Raw genomic sequence first — 19290 nt, 5'->3', positions numbered from 1 at the left:
AGATCATCCTGATGATAGAGGCAGCAAAAACCTCTTACATGTTGGCAAACTTCTACCAGACTACACAGTGCTACAACCCAACAGATTGCCATCATTACGTCAATGTCCCAGTCCAGAAATGTCACTTAAACATTTATTAATTGCTGTCTTAAGCCTTATGAGTCAGAAGGTTGACATTATATTACCACAGTGAGATGAATATTAGGGTATATCAAATCAAATAGGTTAGCATCAAGTAACTGTATCCTACCTGACCAGGTTTCAAACTAGATACCTTTGTAGCTTGAAACCTGGTCAAATTCTTCATCCTCATAATTTGCTTCAGTACACCCAGGCAAGTGTTATAATAAAAGCTGTCCACTATACGCCATATAGACGCTTGAGGGGGAGGAGGCATAGCTCCTACTCATTAACCTTGGCACTAGATGCGGATAAGTGGTCAGCATCACACCCCGGCCACACTTTACCCATGGGAGAGGACCCTGGTACCCACTAGATAGGAGTTTTGGTGGGCCCCAGAGGCAGTATGGATGCAGAGGCTAGAGAAAAAAATCCTCTGCCTCTGTCGGGGATCAAACCCTGGGCATCCAGTCTGTCCGTCACTATACTGACTAAGCTACACCAGTTCCTGGCAAGTGTTATAATACATTAAATTAAATCAAGTCAAATCGAATCAGAATGATTTCTACAATGTCCCTCCTGGATCACCCACCACTAAACAAAACTGAATACAGTTAATTTAATATTTTATAACCTGAAGTAAATGCGCCGCATTTAACAATCTGAGAATTAATTATTAAATCAATTATTCTCTGTTTCAAAGATAAGGTTCATTCTCATGTAACAGAGATAATATTTATATGTAAGACTTGAGGTTCTCACAGCGGTGAGTATGAAGATTTTCGTCTTCTGGGTTGTTGCGCTGTGTAGTCTGGTCGATGTTAACCAACGTTTCAGAGGTCATACTGCCTCCGTCATCAGGGCGACCAGACTACACAGCGCAACAACCCAGAAGACGAAAATCTTCATAATATTTATAGGCTAGCATTTAAAGTTAACCCTTTTTAAAAAGATTTTAATAACTAGCATTAGCACATATTTTCCCTTATGAATAGTCAGACCCCAAAAGCTCGCTTAAATTCTGAATCATACCGGCGTCTGGTAACCCTGGGGCCACTGTTGGATTGAGTCATGAAGTTCTGCCATTCTTGTAGCTGCATATACATCTTCTTCATTCTTCAACAGGTTACCATAATGCAAGTTGTAAAATATGGTATCATGGAACAGTACCGAGTCCTAAAAACAACACAGAAAAAGTTACCAGGTAAGCAACAATCAGCACAAAGTTTCTCAAGAATGATTCTGCTCCATGGAATTAGCTGTGTCAACATCTTTTATAAACAGCTGTTTTCACTCCAAGTATGATTTAAGTTAAAAGAAAAGAAAAAAAATAATGAAAATGTTCTAACCATAAAATATAATAAATCAGTAACAATATAATAAAATTACCTGAGGTACAATAGCAATAGCTCTTCTTAGGCTTTCTAATTCCAATTTATTGATATTCTGATTTCCAACAATAATTTCACCTTCTTGTGGTTCAAAGAAACGATAGAGCAGACGGATTATTGATGATTTTCTGAAATAAATACATAAAAAGTTCTTTATGTATATCACATAATCATTTATAAAGCTGAGTTCTCTGTACAAACACCGTGTTCGCGTAACATCGGATTTTTGCGGTCCATAGCTCTGACACAAATTTTAATAGCACTACTCCACTCCATTCCCTCATCCCAGTTTACAATTACATATTATCAATTTTATTCTCCAATTTATACACGTATTTTCCTATATTTCTTAACTCTACAGCATTAGTACAGTTTATTATTCTCTTGCAAGCTACATGTTCATTAATATTAAGCCATTTATTATTATTTTATTTAGTGTTCTGTCTGACGACAGGTCCATATGAACAGGATCCTTCCATCCTTTTCTCGGACTGGGACATGTTCATATACGTTCTTGGCAGATGATCCAGAAGTGGTTTGCCATTGCCTTCTTCTGTGTGTGAATGGAGTAATTGTTTGGATGCCACGGAGGAAAACTCCGTGTTGCCTAGACCACGGCCTTGCCCAACACAAGTTATAAATTCGGGCACCGCCGGGAATCGAACCCGAGACCCCAGGATTACAAGGCCAGCGTTCTAACCGCTAGACCACCTCATCTTATTATTATTTAGTGTTCTGTCTGACGACAGGTCCATATGAACAGGATCCTTCCATCCTTTTCTCGGACTGGGACCTGTTCATATACGTTCTTGGCAGATGATCCAGAAGTGGTTTGCCATTGCCTTCTTCTGTGTGTGAATGGAGTAATTATTGGGATGCCACGGAGAAACCAGGGAAGCCCCCGGAGGAAAACTCCGTGTTGCCTAGACCACGGCCTTGCCCAACACAAGTTACAAATTCGGGCACAGCCGGGAATCGAACCCGAGACTCCCAGGATTACAAGGCCAGCGTTCTAACCGCTAGACCACCGTGGCTATCTATTAAGCCATTTACTATTCAAAAACTGTTCCCTCCACTTCATCATTTCTTAAAATTTTAAAAGTGCATGTTTAACACCATCTTTCTCATGTCCTTGTCAGTTTCTGGACACCAGCCTTGAACAAAGCCAACCCACTTCTCTGACTTCTTGTACAGTAAACTGTGTATTCTTCCCTACCCTATTCCAATTTCATATCACGATAAAATATTAATGACCACTTTTCTGTTGCAACTGTAAATAAATTCTGTCATTCTATATCTTTCTGTAATTATTTTATTTGTCTTCCCAAATATATTAAATTAAATTAAATCCGTGGCATAACAGCTCCAGAGAGCCAAAGCCGACTAGCTTGACTGCTGGCCTCACGTTCACATGACTAAGCAGAGGTGAACGATCATCCAACCAGATACAAGGTGACGTGTGGTCAGCACGACAAACCCCCAGCCATTGCTAGCTTTCCTGACCAGATTACGCTACCCATTGTAGCTCCCCAATTTCCTCACGATGCTGGGTTGGCACCGGTCCCATAAACTGGTCGAAAACTCATGAGAAAATTTCTTCTCTCTCAAGACTCGAACCAGTGCGCATTCCAGCAGTCCGAAGCATGATGCCTCAGACCGCGCAGAGACGGCACGGGACCTTCCCAAATATATCCTATTCCTATTTTGTCTCATTCTCCACTCAATTCCATTGCCCAAATTACACATTTATAATTGTTCACTTGCTATTTGAAAGCCCTTTTATTACTTAATGAGTCTGTCGTTATTCTCTAGAACTCATAATGGATAGTTAAGAAACTGAAAGCCCATACCAGACATTTCATACACACTGTACACTTTCTGATTAAACAATTGTGTTTCGACAGTGCGAATGAAATATCTGAAGTTATAATCTTTGCATTTCTGGGTCCTCTTTCTGATAAATATTTTGCTTTAACTACACAATTTACAGATATAGAGTGAAATTTCATAAAAGGTTTGAGAAAATAATTCAGGAACTAATTTTTGGGAGGCAAAACTGAAGGTAAAAACAATATTTGCCCCCTTTAAACTACTGGAATTTCATAAATTTTTGTTCTTCTGTCATGACAAATGACAATGGTACCTCCTCCTACTGCTCGACAATAACAGCTAACGTCACTTACCTCAGAAGTTTGGCTGGGAGGAAATCACTCATGTTATTTGCTTGGAGTTTCATCCTGACATGCAGATGTTTGCATTCAGGATGTTTCCAAGTTTCATGTAGAATCTGAAAAACTGCTTTCAGTGTCAAACATTTCAGCACCCTGAACTGAACGGTGCTAACAGTGACCCCATCTCATATACTGAGAAGCGGTCATGATGGTGCTATTGATAGCACAACATTAAAAAATATATATATAATGTTGCAATTTCCTCCAATGGTATGGACCTTTGTAACGAGTTTCACGAAAACCGAAGATTTAGTTCAAAAGTTGGTGTAGAACTGGCAAAAAACATACATATACATGATACAATAAACATTACTTCACATACAGGACAAAAGCATAAAAACATACATGTAAATTACAATCATCTTACCCTGAACCTGATCCACCGACAATGGCAACTTTTTTGCCAGCAGGAATTGTAAATGAAAGGCCATCTAGTACTGGCTTACCAGCAACGTACTCAAACTTGACATTGCGGAAAGTAATTGTCGTCGTTTCTGGAGTGATGTTCAGTGGCACAGCATCAAAACTATTCTGCAGGGAAAAAAATAGTTATCATACATTAATGATTCTTGTTATAAAGCCAAAATTAAGTACCATAATTCCACAATAATTTTAATTTATGCTTCCATTTTGTGTGACTTCCTTATACTGTTTCAAATTGCAAATGCACACTTTAAATACTATGTCCATTTGATGTTTATACACAGGCATTTCATAATTTTATAACGAAAACTGGCCAAAATACTGAATTTTAAAAAACAACATAAAACTTGTAAAATTAAATGGCTGCCATAATGCATTTAAATGCTACTGTGAGAGAGAGATAACAACCCAGTAATATACCACTTTAAAACGTTTGTAATTATTTAGCTACAATTTGTTATAAATAATACCACATCAGGCTCAAACAGGGTTTAAATGCCTCCACACTGAAGGTTTAAAATGAAGAAAATTAAACCAGCATCAAAATGGCTTCAGAAAATGTAGTGGTCATTTAAAGAACAGATTCTGTCAAAAATTGGTCAGACTTTGAACACTGTTACTTGTGAATACAAGTATTAGTGACACATACTTAGATTTTGAAATATTCCAAGTAAAATTGATATTTGTGTCATAAGAATAAATTTTACAAGCTGTACTCGTTACAAATTCAAATTATTATACTCGAATGATGACCAATCCAACCTTGACTTTTGTATCCATGGTCATCAGGGTAAACATGGTCTGCATGTCGATCAGAGCTTGTCGAACCTCCCTGTACACTGATCCAAGGAACCCAAGAGGCACAGAGAGTTGGAACAGTAAGCCATTTACCATGACCAAGTCTCCCACTGTCATATTTCCTATATAAATGCAAAAATCATGAACTTGAAACATTCAAACACAACTAGAGATTCAAAACATATTCTCCAAGCACAATATTAATATAAAAATCTAAAAAATATGTAACACCACGCAGAGCAACTGTCCTGTAAACTTCTCCATTGAATTGCATTTACCTAGATGGTGTGACTTTTTGACTACCATATTCAGAGTTTATAACGACAATGTAAGTTGTTCCACCAAGAAAATAACAGTTTAACAGTTCCCACGTTTGTCAACATCATGAAGTATGTTGAGTTTTTCTTTTCTTTTCATTTGTGTTCCCAATCATGCATTATCTAATACATTTACATAAAATAACTGCAGTGCACACAACACGATCATCTAATGATTAAATAATAACAACAGTTAACTTCAAATCAATCACACACTAGAAGCTAAAATGATGCTTGCAAAATGGCATGTTTGCCAGATGCTGAGAAGAAAAACTGACCAATCACAAAACAACGGCACAAAACCTGGGACATTCAATGAAGTGACACATATAAATAAACATTAATAAAAATAAACATATTTTGTAGGAGCTAAAACCATTGAAAAATTATAGGAAAAGCAATGAACTGACATTTTTTTGTAAATTACGGGAAACCATACATTTTGGGAACGTAAAAGTAAGGTTTTATTGTACACTGTATTTATGATATTTAAATGATTGTTAATAAAGATACAGGCCTATATAATATACTATTAAACTGAAAATTCATGACACAGTACACTTCTATTTGTAACAATTCTGTAAAGATTTGTGGTTGATATTCAATATTGTCCACTGTATGAAGAATATTTGATATACACAACAATTTTAGAGATGGTTTTTATTCCTAACTTCAGGTAGATGCCTACTGCCAGATTCTTAGCCACAAAGCTTCAAAAATTAGCTCCTTAGCTCTGCTATGTCTGCCTGTGGTCGTCTGCATATAACTAAAAGAAACGCTAAGCAAAATCCCATAAATGTTGATACTAGGAAGTCAATGACAATACTTTATTGAAATGTAGAGTTCAACTATGACATAAACAAGTTTGTATAGCATTCCACAGTCAGCTAACTCAAAAAATGAATGCCTGAAATACCTTACAATACATCCAATAAAGAACAAACTTGTTCTACAGATCCATAGATTGATTTATAAATTATTAATTAGCACTGTAACACAAACTAAAGTTATTTCTTGTTAATGACGGTGACCACAGAAAAAATAATATACAATTACAAATTGCAGTAAAATCATGTCATTGAACGATAAGATATCTGAAGTAAAGCAAGCTGTGACAAATTCCTGCAAAAATGCAAAATATCCACATACAAATAGATGCTTATGAAGACCTACAAAAATATTCTGATTTACAATCCCTGTTAAAAGGCAAATTAGAATTAATACTGTAAAGTTATGATTGTGAGCTACTAAATGTATCCAAGTCAACGCACATGAGGTCAGCTAATTCAATGGCTTTGAAATATCATTAGATAAAAGCCATAACTGTTTGTTATACCGGATCTACAATTTATGCTGTAACGGCCTTGCTTGCATTGCGTGCTCGGCCGAGTGCACTGTTGGTGTGGGATAGAGATAGCGTGTTATTCCCGTGAGTCACAGGCGAATCAGTTTCATTGCGTCTCTCGTCGCGGATTGACGTTGATAATATGGTGTACAGTATTAAGCAACGTGTGTTCTTAGTCGAAACATATGCCAAATATTCATCCTACGGAAGATGCCGCCGTAAATATCGCAGACATTTTCCCGGTGAAAGTGTTCCTAGCAGGCCCACGATAGAGAGATTAATAAAAAAAATTTGTAGTACGGGATCAGTTTTGGATAAAAAGAAGAACAGGAAACCACAATTCATTTCGGCAATTTCCCAAGAAGAGCTTCGTCAAGTATTTCGAAACATGTTAACGAGATGTGAAGCTTGCCTGCAAGCACAAGGAAGTCACTTTGAACATCTTTTGTGATTTAAGGTAAGAAAATTAATGTAATAACATGTGTTAGTGACGAGAAATATTCGTAGTTCGCTGTTACTAGCGGCACCGAAACTGATTCGCCTGTGACTCACGGGAAGAACACGCTATCTCTATCCCACACCAACAGTGCACTCGGACGAGCACGCAATGCAAGCAAGGCCGTTACAGCATAAATTGTAGACCCGGTATAACATGTAAAACACACATATGAAAATTTTGTGATATTTTTGCAGAATTCATTTTGAAATCTTTGGATTGATTTTTTTTGTACGAATTTTAAGACAAAACGAAATAATGTATCTATGTATTTATAACAAAATTATGTGAAATCATTCTGAATTATCTTCCTACAAATAAGTGTTTCTTTTGTGATAGCTAGAGGGCCAGATGATCAGAAACCCTGAATTACATCATACAAGCATTACCTTGCACAATTTGTTTGGCTGCTAGAACCATGATCAAGCTCAAAGCACCACTAAAGATTGCATTCTGTCCAAAGTTGAGCAATGCAAGGCTTGTGCTTGTCTTCAATGAGGCTGCTTCATATTTCTTCAAAGAACTATCATACCGATCTGCTTCATATTTTTCGTTGTTGAAATACTACAAAGAAGACAGCAGTTTTTTTAATACCATGAGCCATTAATTACCCTTGAGCACTTAGTGTATTAAAAAATTTTAGTTCACAATAATAAACAAGTTGAAGTCATATCTGCTCTTAAACACCAAGCCACAAACGCATTTAAAAGGGAACTGAGATAAAGCTTCAGCGAGCTCTTAACACTGCAGCTGTTTTTACCCAAGTTGATCAGAGGCTGGGCACAGTACCATGATGGGAAACAAATACTGATCATCCAGTTAGAAGCGTGTTATCTTGGTGTCTGAGCTATCATGGTTCCTTTATAACACTCTACGTAAATAACAACTGATGATACAATCAAGTCTGATTCTGATAACTGAACTTCTGTTTAAAAAAAACATCAAGTAAACAGAGAATTCACAGCAGAATCCGCTGTCTGCATTAAAATCTCTAAAAACAAAATCCCTACCCCTGTCAACACAGCCATCCGTTGTAGGTGGCATGAGACTGGATAGTGATATTCCGGATGGAGGCAGCAAGTTCCTCTGAAACCATGGCATAACCCAGGAGACAACAATCTGAACCTGCACAGCCATGAAAACCTAGAAAAATATTTCTGATTTTCACCACTCATGCCCATGGGTCCTTGCGTTTAGAAAGGACTCTTTCTCGTGGCTCTTACTACAGTGTCTGACGACAGGACAATTCACGAATAATAAATAGTAAAGGGCATGGAAGGAAGTGGTCATGGCCTAATTTAAGGTACTATCCCAGCACTCACCTAGAGGGACTGAGGAAAATCGTAAAAAAAAAACCTGTCAGGACAGCGGGTATCTAGGCCAAGATCTAAACTCAGGCCCTCCAAAATTCGAAGCAGAAGTGCTAACCACTTGGCTATGATGTTTGGTGGTGCCTTCCTAAAAAGTAAAGTTTGTCCCACTATACGCCATGTAGGCGTTTGGGGTGAGAGGAGGTATAGCTCCTCTCTTCCTTGACCCCGGCACTAGATGGGGGTGAGTGGTCAGCATCACGCCCCGGGAAAGGACCCCCGGTACCCCTTGTAGAGGAGGCTGGGTGGGCCCCAGAGCCGGTCTGGACGCAGAGGCTAGAGGAAAAATCCTCTGCCCCCGTCGTCCAGCCCGTAGCTAGTCACTATACTGACTGAGCTATCCCGGCTCATGGTGGTGCCTTCCTAGTTTGTGAATATTACTTACCTTAACAGTTTCATAGTTAATAAGTGAATCAACAGCCTTGTTTCCTGCTTCATTTTCAGCTTGGTTCATGTAAACCCGGAATTTCGTCCTCCACTGTGTAATAGCAAGAGTAAATGCTGCATATACACTGACACATCCCAATGAGACTCCAGCAAATGCTATGCCACACTTCACACCCTACGAAGAAAGAATATTAACAGTAAAACTGGTTATAGTTAAAAAGCTCATCCACTTGTAAATACCACTGTATTAAAACCCAGAAACAGCATAAACTTCAAAAACTTACCAAGATAGTACTGACAAGTGCCAGTTCAAATACTGTCGGGACTACGTTGAACACCATAGCTGACAGCACAAAATTGATACCTCGACTTCCCCTGTCAATAGTCTGGAAGTATTATAATAAAAATGTCTGAGAAAAAACAGCAATATTCACAAACAAAGGTAATAATGAAAACTTTAATATGAAATTTATAAACATGCAAATCCATTCATATAAGAAATTTGTGTATTGCATTTCTGTTTCTGTGTTGTCCAATGAAGTTTTATCTACATGAGTTCATATTTTTCTTACTATGTTTAAAGTTCAAAGCATTTTCTTAAACAATAAAAATTTTCACACCAAGTATAAACATAAATATGTGATCTACATTCTTTCAAAAATTACACAAAATAACAGCACACCTTTGAAAGAGCTCCAGTCTGTCGGCTCAAGTGGAAAGCCAAATCCAATTTGTGAAGGTGCAAAAACACATTACGTGCTATACGACGAATTGAATGCTGAGCAACTTTGGCAAACACTGCATTTCTCAGTTCATTGAAACCAGCGGCCCCAGCACGTGCAACACCATCTAGGAAACAATTTATGAACTTAGTGTTCAACGACAACAATAATGTTGCAGAATTAACATTCACTAAATTAAACCTGGCTGTGGTCAAGCTTGAAATGCTTCCAAGTACCATACCACTAAACGAGTAATCCTGAAGTTAAAGTATGATTGGCAGCCCTGTAGTATGAGGGTTCAAATCCCCTGCTCTCTTATGATAAAGGTCAAGATGACTAAACTTTGGAATGATTCATGGGTTATGTAAGATTTCAGGTTTTCACAGCGGTGAGTATGAAGATTTCTGTCTTCTGGGTTGTTGCGCGGTGTAGTATGGTCGATGTTTACCAACGTTTCGGAGGTCATACTGCCTCCATCATCAGGGCGATGAGTATGAAGATTTCTGTCTTCTGGGTTGTTGCGCTGTGTAGTCTGGTCGATGTTAACCAACGTTTCGGAGGTAAACATCTACTATACTACACGGTGCAACAACTCAGAAGACAGAAATCTTCGATTCATGGGTTATTTAACATTACTGTATAAACTGCAATAGTTATACAGTGATGAATAAATTATGAGGTATATTTTAAGGTATTATGCCTTAATTCAATTATACTTTTCCATAATTCTGTGTGAAGTTTAACACTTCTGCCATTATAAGTCTCTGAATCACAGCCATGAAAATGTTGCAATGGAAAAACACATCAGTGCGGAAAACCTGTGTGTTTCAACTTTTTTCTACTGACATCCATCAACAAATGGAAGCTGATTTTTTCAGCATACCTTCATACATACAAAATACAGATCACACGTATAACTACCAAGTTACTGCTTGGTTCTATTGCTTAACTAACTCTTTAATAATATCCTCTCACATATACTTACAAATCCAAGTGATCACCTCTCTTCAGGTTTTCTAATTTGTTATGCGCTTCCCATCTCTCCAATGCATGATAAATGCCCCACTCACCTTATTTTCTGTGGTTTCACTGCCCCAGTAACATTTGGGGGAAGAGTACACATTAGCAGGTCCTCATTAACTTAAAATGCTTACCCAACATAAGAAAACACACCTGTCTTTATAAAAATAATATTGTAATGTGTAATGGGAGAATTCAGTCAATGGGTATTTAAGAAACAGTGTATCGGGATGTGGGCAGAATTCATCAAGGCTCTTGCAAACACGGTATTTCAATACATTAACAGAGAACTGAAAATACTATATAAATGAAGATTTCTGTCTTCTGGGTTGTTGCGCTGTGTAGTCTGGTCGATGTTAACCAACGTTTCAGAGGTCATACTGCCTCCGTCATCAGGGCGATGAGTATGAAGATTTCTGTCTTCTGGGTTGTTGCGCTGTGTAGTCTGGTCGATGTTAACCAACGTTTCAGAGGTCATACTGCCTCCGTCATCAGGGCGATGAGTATGAAGATTTCTGTCTTCTGGGTTGTTGCGCTGTGTAGTCTGGTCGATGTTAACCAACGTTTCAGAGGTCATACTGCCTCCGTCATCAGGGCGATGAGTATAAAGATTTCTGTCTTCTGGGTTGTTGCGCTGTGTAGTCTGGTCGATGTTAACCAACGTTTTAGAGGTCATACTGCCTCCGTCATCAGGGCGATGAATATTCATCGCCCTGATGACGGAGGCAGTATGACCTCTGAAATGTTGGTTAACATCGACCAGACTACACAGCGCAATAACCCAGAAGACGGATATATTCATACTCACCGCTGTGAGAACCTCAAGTCTTACATACTATATAAATATTTTATGAAGATTCTGTGTAATTAGCCAACACTGTTACTACTTCACATCAGCATCGATAAACGCTGTGTAAAAAACTTTGTCTGTTAACAGACACACTTACAGCCAATAAGCATAGTTATCGCAACAGTTGCAACTGTGTCAGGTGCAGATGACATGTTCAGATAAGCTTCACCAGTGGCTGTAGGTGGTAACGCCTGGTTCAGATGATCCAGCGCATACTTGAAAGTGAACGGGACAGCCACGTTTAATACCTTGGCTCCAACCAGCAGACCGACCGCCACACATACACGTTTGCGTATAGCTGCATCATCCTATACAATATTTAAAATCAACATAAAAATGAACTCTAGTGTGTCATATTGCACTTTACAAATGACTGAATTATCACTTCATCCACTTGTGGAGTACACATCTGACATTCATTAATCTGATTAGTTACTTTTCCTTTCATGACTTATGGACTCAAACTATGATGAATGATTTCATCTTTAAAACTAATCAAAAAGAATGTTGAAGTTTTCAAAGTTTAAAAAAACACTAGTATCCATCTTCATATGCCCTACAGCAGGGTACAGAGGCAGGCTCTCATAAACACGATAAGAATTCTCCAGTTAATTAGACTAGATGAGTCACTATTAGCTTCTTAAGGACTCTGCATCATAAAGTTAGTTAAGCCATAGAACCATACTGGGAACATGTGGTAGGCATATGGTTATGCACAGTATGTTGTTTGAATCTTCATGGGATATTACGTAGCTATAAAGGCTTATGTATTCTACGGTTTTCCTCAGTCATACATGGCTTATGCCAGGATAATACCTTAAAATGTGCCTCACAAGTCATTAATACACATTATAACCCTTGAACATTATACACCCTGAAGATGTCAACTGTAATGTTTGGTAAAATAAAAAACCTTCAACATTCTATGTGACTTATTTCCAAGTGCCAAAGTTGTATATTAAATTCCAGCCATGAAAACGTGAAATGTGTAAAATGTGAGATATCAAATGTAACCTTGGGTACCAGAAAAATGTACAAACATTGTTAAACTGGATATATATATATATAAACAAACCTTTGGCCAAATATAAGTCAACATCCCCTTGAGCATATCCTTGCTGGTGACAGGCTCACCACTTAGAGGCAATGCTTCTCTGGCCATTGATAACGCTCCTGGGTGGAAACATTTTCTCACAGATTGTCCTGGCGGTATCTTTGCAGGAACAAAATTGCTGACAACGTTACCAATGTCAGGAGAGCCTGAAATTAGATAACATCCACTCTTTGTCTGATTCTGCTTCTGGTCAAGGACATGACCTGTATTGCTGGTACCCTGTAACAAGAGGAAAACATCCAAAATGTTGAAAATGGAACAAAAGAATCAAACACTACATTAACATTATCGCTGTTACCTATAAAAATTGTATACATGAAGCGATTTTCACCGAGACCAACCTTCACCACATGAGAATCTGAATAAATTATCAGCGCAGTATGTCTCACAAACTATGGAAATAAAAATTGTGCTATTGAAATGGTAGCAGCAAATGTTCTAATACCAGAACTGAAATTACACTAACAATTAATGTATTACAAGTCACTTGTAGTGAAAATGAGGTGAATGATGGATCACATCAGTGTGTAAGGAATTTAAAACAAATACTTGTAATCTGTTGCAATCAACAAATGTAAATGTTTATAATGGCATTGTCCATCTTCTTCTGAGAACTGCCATAACAAAATTGTTGTTTTTATCTCCTACAACACCCTACCACTGTCATCAGGACTATTTTATAAACATTTCATAAACACACACCTGTTTGGACTTCAAGATTATCATCAAATGTATCCTTTCAGAACACACTGTTTCGTTCATTTTGAGCGTTATTACGGTGTTAAACATTACATGAGCACAAATGCATGTTATCACTTTCATGCCTATTTTTAGTATACTTTCTTTCTTTAAGGAAGAAAAGTATAAACTTATGAGACACGAATGCTGCATTTGTCCCCACCTTTCAACTCTCAAAACAATTTACCAACTTCCTTGACATTTGTTTTCATGTTATGTTACTTGATGTCATCCCAACATCACACTTTTAATTACCTTCAATCAACAAAATCAACATAACAGACACAAAAACTTGTAAGACCATCTTGTACAATTTTGTTCGTGTGCAGTGATAATGTCACAATTTTCAATCCTCAAACATCACTTCAACCACTTGAACTTTTTTATGGGTGTGGTTCTTGCACACTTTCTCTCTCTAACAGAAAACAGTGTTTGAGAACAGTGCTGATGGGAATACTACAAACTAAGAGGGATGAGGATATAAGATGCTGAAGAAAACTGTATAGAAATGAGCTCCATAAATGGTACACTTCTTCAAACATGAAAAGGCTGATAAAATCAAGGATGGCTGGGATAGGCAAGCAGCATACATGACACACAAATGTTGGGAAAGTGCAGACTGGACTGATGTTCTGGTTCAGGATAGAAGCTGCTGGTGGATTCTTGTAAACATGACAACAAACGTTTGGGTTCCACATAAAGTGGGAAATTTCCTGACTAGCCGAGGGACTATCAGCTACTCACAAAGAGTTATATAGAACAGGATATTGATTTTGTACATTGCAGAACAAGCAACTGAAAATATTACCAGATTTGAATATAAAATAAAGTAAAATAATCAGCTAATAATATTTACAGAGACTGAAGGGAAGGGACCACATGAAGATGTAGAGGGGAGGATAACATCCATGGCAGGATCTTGTAAATTCAGGTGAACAGCTGAGTGACTATCAGTTTATCAAGACGAATTCTGCTCCGTGGAATTAGTGAGGCATATGGCTAAGCTACTGTCATTCATCCATAAGATGGTTTGCTTCAGGTTAGGCTTGCTAGCTGCTTGCAATAAACTGCATACTGCTTTTCTATTATTAATAGATACATATATATTCACACTGACTGGAAAAGTTCCTGAAGTGCCCTTAAATTGCATTCATAATGAAACAGCAATATGAAAATCTTTAAATACATATACCCATTCACCATTATTCTAATATTTACTGCTGTGGAATTACTAATGGCTTACTATCAGTGGATATAAGTTTCTTCTGCACAGAAATCTGGTTATGGTCTCTAATAACCAGACCAGGTACAAAAATAAATCAATATGTAGGATATGAGGTTTTCACAGCGGTGAGTATGAAGACGGCTGTCTTCTGACGTATAGCACTATGTAGTCTGGTAGAAGTTTACCAACATTTCAGAGGTCCTCGCTGCCTCAATCATAAGGACCAATGACATGATAGAGGCAGCAAGGACCTCTGAAACACTGGTCAACTTCTACCACACTTCATGGCGCTACAATCCAGAATGGGTATCACTGTACAAAAATTACTTTTATAATAAAGTTCCAGGTTCTCATGGTCGCAAGTACGAAGATGATGTCTTCTGGGTTGCAACACTGTGTAGTCTGGCAAAAGTTAACCAACATTTCAGAAGTGCTTGCTGCCTCCAACATTAATATGACGAGGTGCCATCTTCAGGGACTATTATGTTGAGATCTCAGATATGGGAGGACAAGTATTAAGGCAAAATGTATCCTGATATTTGTCTGCAGAGGCTGAGGAAAACCACAAAAAATGTGTTAGTTAGGATAGACAGTAACCTGACTGGGACACAAATTATGTACCTCCTAAACAAGCAGACAGAAGAGTCATATAGCTTGTTACAATGACATTAATAGCATTTTAAAGTAACAGCACATAACATATAAATCTAAAAAGCACAGCGGTAACTACCATATCAAATTCTCAGACTTGGTTGCTAACAACCGTGTTCTTCCCTTCATTCCAGGATTCAATATTATAAGATCTTTGTACAGTATAAAGTTTTTTCTGCAATCAAACCAAATAACAACACAGTACAAATATTTAACATCTTTATTTTTAGCAACATGCCACGAAGCTCAGAAAACCAACACCTAACAATTCAGATTCACTAACAAAGTTCCTTTCTCCTTCCTGACAGTTTCATATCTTACTGCAAGAAATTACCATAAAAATGTACATGTGAGTAGCGTAAAATGCATGTAACCATTTCTACATCCGCTAGTCCTTTACTACAAACTGAATTGGAAATCTCTGTGGTCAGATGATATACAATCTAAAACAGCACATTTCTCTCAACGCATATTATTTTTCAGTCTGAAATTCATGTCGCAAGAAGCACAGAGCAACAATTAAATATAAATGTATATTATTATCTTGCCAGCAGATGTAGTTAAGATTATTGGATATTTACAAGAAAAGGCAATACCATTACATACAGAATGTCCCAAAGAGATGAATACCGATGTATGTAATGGTTGCGGGTATACATCTCTTTGGGACACCTGCATGTCAAGGCTCCAGAAGTATTGTTGAATCTATTAGCTACTTTAAAGATTACGCCAACAAAGGGAACATTTTTAGAAAGGAGCAGCTTTCTTAGGGCAGCATTCAGTATGTCACAGCTGCAAGGTTAAGCTAATTCTCTGCTCAGAGAGGCAGTATGAATGTTTATGACCTACCTCCACATCAACTAGGATTTGAGGTTTTCACGGCAGTGAGACTGAATATGGCTGTCTTCTGGGTTGTAGCTACAAGGTAAATTTCTACCAGACTACACGCTGCTACAACTCAGAAGACAGTCTCCACATAAAATTTCACATTCATAGCCCCAATAGTTCATTAGTTATTTGACAAAATGAGAGCCACAACATTGCAGTTTTACAGTCTTAAAAAATTAACACAACTTGCATACTTTCAATGTCCTATAATCATAAATAATTACAACACTGGCTTTCTAACACTTACACAAATGTGGTTGTAGTTTTTATTCATTTTTCTGTGGCAACAAAGTCTGTGTGTTCAAGATTGGAAAATTCCTCTTTGTTAAGAGCAACCTCAAGCACAGAAATGAAGATAATAAAGATACAACAAGCTGCCTGATGGTCTTGACATGAAATTCAAAAAACAAATTACATTTTACGGCCTCCACGGCCATCAAAGACCTGGCGATTAAAAAAATAAGTCTACATGAATACTGAACCCAGGTCACCCAGACCATAGGCGTACACACTACCAAGTAAATTATGATGGCAATCAAAGATTCTTCCACCAGTCTTTGAAAGTAACGGTGAAGAAAGTGGAAAATTGAACTGTGTATTACAGAGAAACAGAGGAGTGTCTATATCTAATATTTTGGCCATACCACAAAACCAGAGCCAAATTGGAAGGTAACAATCAACCAAGTCCCTTTGAAGACACAGCTTGTTAAATTGAAGGCTCGTTTGTTATTTCATTGTTAACTGTGCCCTTCTGGGTTGTGATGCCATGTGGTCTGTGTCCTTCAACCTGGTACAGACAGCCAAAGCTATCTATATGTAGCCCAGTCTCCACCATGAACTGGAATTTCTCCACAATACTGATTAAAATTACTATAGCAACTGGTAGATTCTCTGGATTCTGTAACCACCTAAGAGAGTCACACAATCATGTAAAAAGGATCTAACTATGGTCACTTCTTACTCAGTTTCAGCACTACTTTAAATTGCATTTGCAGGGTGTTGTCCTGGCACAATATTAAGATAGTTGGCTGCCTGCCAATAAGAGTACCCAAGGCTGATATAGCATTCCCTGCAAGAGTTAGATAGTATACAATGTACAAAACAGATGTTCAACTGAGGTCAGGGTCACACAGCACTATCAGCACATCTACCTCAATCAGCCTGCTGAGTCAACCACACGAAACACAACAAAGCTGCACCACCACATCCAGCTGTAGGACACCAGGATTCTGCCTAAGAAATCCAGAAGCATGGACAAATACTCTTTAGGGTCTTCTCTGTCAACCTTCATCCCCACTGAGTCCTCATATTCTTTTTGAATGATCACTGATTCAATTTCCCCCTCTGACTGCCATCGACCATTCTTCTCCCACCATTCTCAACTTTATGGCCAAAGACCGCCCTCATCGTTTTATCCTGACATACTGTTCCTAACAGAAGTTGGCCATTATTAGGGCCTCTGGAGGAGCTGCACTTTTCATGACCTCTCAGCTACTTTATCTGTCCTTTCATCTTTCTTCCTTGTCTTCCCAATTCCACTGACCTCCCTCCCTCCTATGCAATCAGCTCACTTTAACGAGAAGCTGGAGGTGATACATTTCTCTGAAATGCTCGTTACCACCTACAGGACCACACAGAATTACAACCCAGAAGACCATGGTCAAAGTCTTCACTGCCATGAAAACCTCAAATCTCAGACTCTTATTTCCTTAGTTAAAAAAATACTGATGATTTACTAAATAATATTAAAGGCTATATCTGTATATATGAAATAAATGTATTTAACTAATGTTATTCCAAACCAAACCCATTATTGTAATTAACATCTACTCCAGAAAACCAGTTTTTTGGTGTGGCAATGCTATTTACATTACTGAGATTTCAGCCCTTTTCAACAAATTCACATACGCTAATACCAAGTCACTAGCAACTTCAAAGCTTCTAGAACAACCGTTACTTATTTTCTGCTCCATTATTTTCAATACACTTTCAAATTCTAAATATTTCTGTTTGATTAAGTGTTTTCCTACTTTACAAATATGCATACTCTCCTCAGAAGTAAAATTAAAAGAATATATCTTTAAAGCTAAGACATCTTTTCTTGATTCACTTGTCATAAACATATAAATCAAGGCTTTCACATTAAAAGACAGACCCTCATAGTTACATGACAAGTTCTCTGTTAGGTTGTGACCTTTCAGAAAATTCAGTTTTGTAGTTGAACATTTAAATTCTACAGGATAAGTATCTTTTACAGAATTCACTACCTCTTCAAACGTCAATGGTATATAATCATATGGATTCTGAGGAATGATAAAACCATATTCCGTATATAGTTTAAGATTTGAATGATCACCATAGTGAATGAACACTTGTGTATTTTTGGCAAAGGGTACCAAAGTTTGTATTTCATAACTGTTTTTATCTGAACTAAGTCCAACTTTCACATCCACATCATTTGAATGATTAAACATATCCAGATATGGTGCCAAGGCTAAGCAGCTATTATCTTGGATTTTCAGACTATGGCTAAGCACTTTCTCATCCAAATATATGCAGCGAGTGTTCACAGCACACCATGCCCACCAATATTGATCACATTGGATTATACTGCTTAATGATTCACTACAATGCCAACACTGCATATTTAAAATTCTTCTCAAATCACTAAAAGTGTCCATCACTTTATTTCTGTGACTTAAAATAGGTTTTAATAAAACAGATGGCAGTAACTCAAGTTCTTCATTTGAGCAAAACAATGGCATTGAATATTCCAAAGGTACACTGTTCAAATAAGGTTCCCACACTGAGCGTTGTCCTAAATGCTTCTCCCACACCAGAAAAGCCGCAAGTACTTGTTGAGCAAGTAGAGGTACTGTATTAGCCTTGCTAAAAAGCCAACCAATACCAGATCTTTCTACTACAGAAAGTGTTATAAGCAGTTCCAGTGGTATGCTCACTATCACTTGGTTTCTAGGGATACTTGTTTCCGCCATTAAACCACGACCTGTATCATAAAATTCCACAGGACGTAATGAGCAAGTTTGTGACCAGCCATGTTTCTTCATCCACTGCATTAAATTAATTAAACATGGAGATGACTGAAGGTTTAGAGAGAGCTTTCTCAACGCCTTTCCTTTCCTTCTTCTATATGTCCTACCCATTTCAACTTAAGGTACCGCCTGAAATACTCAAATGTCACTA

The 19290-nt window shown here is 37.7% G+C and overlaps 2 protein-coding genes across 3 annotated transcripts in view; both read right to left on the bottom strand.

The window, feature by feature from the left end:
• The window catches only part of ABCB7 (ATP binding cassette subfamily B member 7), a 23668-nt gene that overhangs the window by 3513 nt on the left and 865 nt on the right, over positions 1-19290 (bottom strand). For both annotated transcript variants that reach the window (XM_087349945.1, XM_087349944.1), the window contains exons 2-11: positions 12546-12803; positions 11568-11778; positions 9561-9727; positions 9163-9264; positions 8877-9053; positions 7511-7685; positions 4928-5085; positions 4110-4273; positions 1510-1639; positions 1153-1296 (exon numbers count right to left, since the gene is read on the bottom strand). In XM_087349945.1, coding sequence (XP_087206071.1) covers positions 1153-1296; positions 1510-1639; positions 4110-4273; positions 4928-5085; positions 7511-7685; positions 8877-9053; positions 9163-9264; positions 9561-9727; positions 11568-11778; positions 12546-12632 — 1515 coding nt within the window. In that variant the 5' untranslated portion in view covers positions 12633-12803. The remainder of the gene's footprint in view (positions 1-1152; positions 1297-1509; positions 1640-4109; positions 4274-4927; positions 5086-7510; positions 7686-8876; positions 9054-9162; positions 9265-9560; positions 9728-11567; positions 11779-12545; positions 12804-19290) is intronic.
• The window catches only part of LOC147873787 (SET domain-containing protein 4), a 4447-nt gene continuing 561 nt past the window's right edge, over positions 15405-19290 (bottom strand). The window contains exon 2 of the mRNA XM_087349960.1: positions 15405-19268. Within this exon, the coding sequence (XP_087206086.1) occupies positions 17952-19250 (1299 nt within the window). The 5' untranslated portion in view covers positions 19251-19268 and the 3' untranslated portion in view covers positions 15405-17951. The remainder of the gene's footprint in view (positions 19269-19290) is intronic.

Source organism: Zootermopsis nevadensis, unplaced genomic scaffold, assembly GCF_977971745.1.
Source record: "Zootermopsis nevadensis isolate Lab colony 2312 unplaced genomic scaffold, Znev_1.0 Znev_ptg000016l, whole genome shotgun sequence".
Lineage (NCBI taxonomy): Eukaryota > Metazoa > Arthropoda > Insecta > Blattodea > Termopsidae > Zootermopsis > Zootermopsis nevadensis.
This window is presented reverse-complemented; position numbering and strand designations above follow the sequence as displayed.